This window comes from Corylus avellana, chromosome ca4 (assembly GCF_901000735.1).
Source record: "Corylus avellana chromosome ca4, CavTom2PMs-1.0".
NCBI lineage: Eukaryota > Viridiplantae > Streptophyta > Magnoliopsida > Fagales > Betulaceae > Corylus > Corylus avellana.
The window spans coordinates 2935472-2941599 of NC_081544.1; the positions used below are offsets into that span (position 1 = coordinate 2935472).

The following is a 6128-nucleotide window of genomic DNA, read 5'->3' on the forward strand; positions in this document are numbered from 1 at the left end:
GGTCAATCTACAAGGGAATATACCGAAAACAGCATTGGAGAAGCTTTATATATGTAGCAATACAATCTTAATGTTCCTTATGTTATCAGAGAAACAAAAAAGGTACCAAATTGCTTCCAGTGATGTTATAGAGGATGACTAAAGAGAATTATTTGCCGAAGAAAATTCTGTTTACAACATCAACAGGCAGTGCATAAGCTGGATCTATGGCTCTCAATCCTGGATATTCAAGAAGTGAGAGTCCTGCAACAACAAATATGAATTGACTTTAGATTTGATAAATAGACATCAGGTGAAACGAAAATGGATGCAGAACAGTTGCACATAATGAGTCTATGCTTTTCCCACACAATCTCACCCAACCCTCCCTAATCCCTATAGATTAAATAGTAAGAAAATAATAGGTATATTATAAAATCATGTGCCGTATCAGTTTCCAGCCATAAAGATCTCCCATTTTTAAGCAGGTTCTATTAGTCCTTAATGAATGAATGAGTGGGAACATGAAATGGTGATCCAACTCAAAGTTCAAAGATTTAACACATGCCATATGCATAGGTCAGAGACAGAAAAATGAGAAGCCCAAAAGGCAGTAAGGCAGCATTTAGTTACCAGCCACCCCAAAGTACGTATGGTAGACATCCACAGCATCGTCCGGTCTATCAGATATACCCCCATTTTCCATATCCTGAGATTTTCGATAAAGTACAATATCTCAGAGAAACTTAAAAGAATTCAAGCAAACATACAGAAATAAACACAGGACTAAAAGCCCAGAATTCCCAACAGGTATAATCTGAATCTACAGAGTAGCCCATTCAGACCTGGCAGTCTAAGATGAACTGAACAAGCTTTTCCTTATTGATCCAATGAACCCTATCTATCATGATCAAGCTAGAAAGAACCCACCACGAGTAGCAGACCTGAATTGATGCAACAGAATCAGTGAGGAAGACTACTAAAATGTCCCATGTTTGGAAAACTAAGTCTCAATCAAAAGAATAATTATTATAAATAATAATAATAAATAAATATAGTATACACCCACATCGGGAAGTTTCTCAGGACGGCCATTAAGACCTCCAGATTTAACTTGCCGCTCGCATAACCACCACCCAAGAAGGTCCTTGTCAACATGATGCAATGATCCTGTTAATGCAAGTGCACCCACACAACAGAAAACTGCAATCACAGTGGACACAGAAGAATTTCATTAGAGTCCAAGGACTAGATTTGACACCCAGACAAATAAAAAGCATAATTGTACACAGGATATTAAGAACCTAACACTATAGATATGGCAAATTACCACTAAGGTTTGATATGCAGACAATGCATGGCATAATTTCAAGTCTAAATTTGACATGCAGAAAACTCAAAAACATAGCTGTTGAATTTTTACATTTACATAGCTTATGCAGGAGAACACTAATATCTACCACCTATGTATCAACTTCAGCTTGAATTGACTGATGTTCAACACTGTTAAGTGTAATGAAAGGTGACACGGGCCAAAATGAAATGAATAGTTTCAAGCATTTTGAGCGACTCTCAAATATCCGACTCTAATGAGAAGTGAGGCACTTGGTAAAGGAAAAGGGCAAAAAAAGTCCATTATTTTACAGTTGCAGCTTAAAGTTATAGTGGAAGCACAGTTGAGATTTGCCTGTGAATGGTGTCATGCAGATAGGAATCACATATTTTCTAGTGTTTCTTCTATTTCATCACTTATACTTTTCTTTTGATTACAGCACCAACTACTAATCCATGCAGGACAGGGTTATAAAACAAACCAAGCTACTCAAGCTTCACACAATCTCAGTTGGGTATGGAGCACTCAAATAACTTACGTATTGACCTCTGACCTAAGAACTGAACTTATCTTAAAAAGATAAGGTAGTCAGCTCTAGCATAACCAGCTCAAGAAGCAGCTAAGTCAACATTGCTCGTGAGATAAACAAGTGACTTGGACAGACAGCTCATGTACAACTCTTGACAATAAGAAACTGTTTTACAGCAACCTCCACTTCGCAGACCTTTCTGCAATACTTGTAATCTATAGGCAGAATGTGAGCCTAAGCAACCTCCACTTTAAATTTATTCAGACAAAAGCATGGATTATTGTAGATTACTGTTGGACCAAAAAAAAAGAAAAAAGAGAAGGAAATGGCTTCCATCAAGCATGGAGGTTTGAACTAACAAGATGCAAAATTTAAAAAATTGTCAGCGATTGAATCTGAGAAAGGAGTAAGGATCTTCTGAGCAAAAGCTAAACACACTTTTTTTAATAGATGCAAAATCCGAACAATTGTTCCACCCTAATACGACCAACAAAGAAATAAAGACCGAGATGATAGTAAAACACACACTTGGTTTATCAAGTACTAGTCTGAAAGTTAAACTTCACACAAAGATTATGCGTTATATATCTAACATACTTTGCCCTGCATGGGACTCCCCACCAGGTGTGCTTCCAAATCCACCATCCAAATTTTTGCAGCTTACAATGTAGCTCACAGCCTTCTCCACATTGATTTTATTCAAACAACGTAATATTGAGAGACAACAAAGAGAAATATAAGAGAACCTGTAGGAAAAAGAATTGGTTTGGTAAAATATAATTGCAAAGATGCTAACTTCCAAAACAGTGACATGCCAAATAACAAAGCAGAAGGGAATATCTGCCAAACAACAATGAATACCGTGTATCAACTTCACCCCACATGTCCCCTGAAAAAGATCCATCTTCATTTTGCAGCCCAGCAATATCTGACTTAAATATTAAGAACCACAAGAAACAGTAGATATACACTGCTTTATATTGTTGGTTTAAATATTAAGTTTTGCCAATGCTTAAAATCTCTTATACAGAGCCTATCTATGTCTTTGTTACCTACCTGAGCAGCAAAAGTGGAAATTCCACCCAACATTAAATATCAACAAGATAAAAAATTTGAAACTATCAGTTAACTAGCATGGATATCTGGATGTAGAAAGAGTTGCAACAGTTATAAAAACTACAGCTACTACAAACTTTTAAAGAAACAAAAACAAAGCACTATTTAATATGATATTATATAGAAGATCTCTTGTCAAGTTTGAACAATTTTAAAGTCCACCAATCAGTATACCAAAGGATACAATTAGTCACCTTATCAACGTCAAGAACATTTAGCTTGTCAAAAAGGGCTAAAATCTGTACGGCGCTCAGAGTATACAGTATGTGAGGGTCATGTCCAATGTTACCACCAAACCCACCTGCAAAGCCAAGTGTCATCATCTGCTTCATTACTATAATCATCTACATTTTTCATTTTTTTACAGGCATTAGAAAGCTTGTAGTTTAATCATTAATTAGTTGCACTTATTGAATGGTTATAGCAATATGAAAATTCAAATATTGGAAGAAGAGCAATCTTAAGGGGGAACCATCAGACAACGAATTCTAACTCATGAAACGTGCAACGGAACACAACTTGACAAATTGTCAAGTGTAATTAGAGGGGAAGAATGGGATTGGTTGCCGGCTAGATCTGAAAATTTGGTTAACATTCAAAGCAAGTTAACCATGATAGGGAGGGAAAATAATGATATCCCTATATGGTTAGCTTCAAATCAACTAAATACACTAGCATGGGGACGTGGGAAGAGTTGAGGGTGAAGCAGACTAGGGTACACTGGTGGAAACTGGTATGGTTCTCAATGGCAATACCAAAGCACACATTCATTTAATTTTTTGTTGTGGTTTTAGTAGGAGGATATAGAGGACAGTAATGCAAAGATGCCTCCAGGTTGATATTCCTATGGATTCGAGATATTTTAAGGAAAGACATTGGAGAATGGCAGGGTAAAAAGTTGAAGGCTGTGGTGTGTAAATTGGCATGGGGCTCGGCAGTGTACAACATATGGAGACCTCGAAATGATGTGAATTTGGAAATCATTTGAACTCGGAAGAAAATTTGTTATATAAAATTTGTTATATAAAATTTGTTGGGAGGTTAGAACCAGAACTATGGGAAAGGGTAAATTCAAGATGAATGAGGAGAATGTGGCCATTTGTAGTAGTTGGAATATTCCATCAACTATTCTGAGTTAACAGGACGTTTTTGATTTGCTGTCGGTCTCTGCTGTAGCTGATTTCTGGAATTTGAGGCAGGGATGGCCTCTTCTGGTGCTGGTTTCTGGAACCTGTGTAATAGCTAGTTTTTTGTAGCTGTTGCGCATTGCTGGTTTATTTTATTAAGGTATCCTGTCTGACCTGATTGTTGGAGGATTGTTTGATGGTTTCTGTCTGGTTGCTGATGAAGATTCAAGTGGCTGCAGAAACTGTAGAGGGAGCAGAATGTTGCTGTGCAGAGTAGTTGCTTGGCAAATCAAAATATGCAGAGGCAGCAGAATGTGCTTAGTTGCAGTTTTCTGTTTTGTTGAAAATTGTATAGAGTTTTTTGAGTTGGTTTTGCTCCCTGTTGATATGTCGACTTGTTAATGATTTGTATGTTTCGTAATTGTAATTGGTTAGTAGTTGAAGAGTTGTATAGCTGCTGGTGATTTTTTTGTAGGCTGAGTGTCAGCTGAATGGTACATTTAGTGTATGTATTGGAATTTTGGCGTTGGTTTGTAAGGTGCCTTGTTGGCATCTAGAGTTCTAGCAGCTTTTATGCTGGAGTGTGTCGTATACTTTGTTTTGTTGTTAATAGAAATTCATTCATCCCACAAAACAAAACAAAAAAGAAGAAGCACCCATTTAGAACCTGATTCGTGCTGGCATTCCATGACCCATGAAACAACCTTGTCAACATCTACGTTGTCAAGCTTTCCTAGAAGATCCAGAGTTGTCAAACCCCAGTATGCCCCATTCATTCTCAGATGTTCCATCACAACAGATACTAAATCATCCTTTCTCTGAGTACCAAAAAAAACAAAAAAAAGAAGCAAAACAAAAAAACAAAATTTTTGGTAGAAATGATAATAACAGAGTCATGTAAGCAATTCGAGATGTACTTGAATAACCTAAAAAAATGTGTGTATATATATATATATATATGAAGCACACCTTTTCTACTGATAAAATGTATTGAACATGTTTCTCAGCTGCAAGCTCCCCCATCTGCCAATTGTTAAGCACATTAACTCCAGGACTTTACAATTGGAGAAACACTAAGAATGTAGAAGTAATTAGCAATTCAACACCTTTTAAATTATATAGAGTAAAGGGTTCTTTATCTGTTCTGATCTCATACAAAATCACCCAATCAAGTTCTTTATTCAATGTGCCATTTCCTCTTACATTTCACTGATGACAGACAAGATTCTAAATGCCATTTTTCCAATTAAGGGTTCTTTATTCGGAATTAGGATATCCCTCTCGCTGAAACTTTTTTCCGCACAAAACCCAGTAACAAAATTGTATAGCGGTGCTGTGGGTGCGGTGTGATTCGTGTGTTGGAAGTAAGGGAAGACCTGTACCGAGCGTCGAAGTGGTGTAGTGTGGATTGAGAGTATAGTTGTGTGCATACCGTGGAGGCGTTTGCGACACCGAGCGGTGGTAGCGGTGCGAAGTCGTGGGATTCCCGCGGAGGCTCGAACGCGGGCGGTCTGAACGTGAGTAACACCGTGCGAGGAGGTGGGATGTTCGCGGAGATTTGTGCGCGTGGTGGTGGAACGACTGTGAGTTCTTTGTAGAAGAAGAAGAAGGTCGTTTGGCTACAGGTAGGTTTCTTCTCTTACTCTGGTTTAAGAAAGTTGCTTGTTTGGCTGCGCGTGTTCGAGTGTCTTATTGTGAGAATAGGCTATCTTAATTTCGGTTACAGAATAGCATAATTCCAATTTAGCCGGGGCCGACATTACTCATCAGTGATGCTTTTGGGAACGTAGAAAGTTATAAGCTGCCTACTTTGCTGCTCCTCTCATGGCTGTTGCCTCTTTGGGTTGTGGCATTGTCGAGGTTTAACAATGTCACTGTTCTGCTCACTTGGACGGCTATTAAATATTTTGTGGAGTGTAATTTTGAATGTCATAAAATAATTTGACTTCTCTCACTAGACACCAATTGGTTTTCCGATGAGATGGTCAAAGGCCCGATCCAACAAATGATATCAGAGTCAGGGTCATAGGTTCGAGTCGCGGGA

General features: G+C 38.0%; 1 protein-coding gene across 1 annotated transcript; it reads right to left on the bottom strand.

Annotated features, from left to right (window-relative positions):
* Positions 1–20: 20 nt before the first annotated feature.
* Positions 21–5705, bottom strand: LOC132179333 (geranylgeranyl transferase type-2 subunit beta 1-like). The gene is made up of 10 exons (XM_059592037.1): positions 5517–5705; positions 5054–5107; positions 4752–4902; positions 3142–3258; positions 2703–2769; positions 2439–2587; positions 1049–1182; positions 825–923; positions 613–688; positions 21–243 (listed from the first exon to the last, which is right to left on the bottom strand). Exons 2-10 carry the CDS (start codon positions 5105–5107, stop codon positions 149–151), a joined length of 942 nt encoding a protein of 313 aa, XP_059448020.1. The 5' UTR covers positions 5517–5705; the 3' UTR covers positions 21–148.
* Positions 5706–6128: the final 423 nt, after the last annotated feature.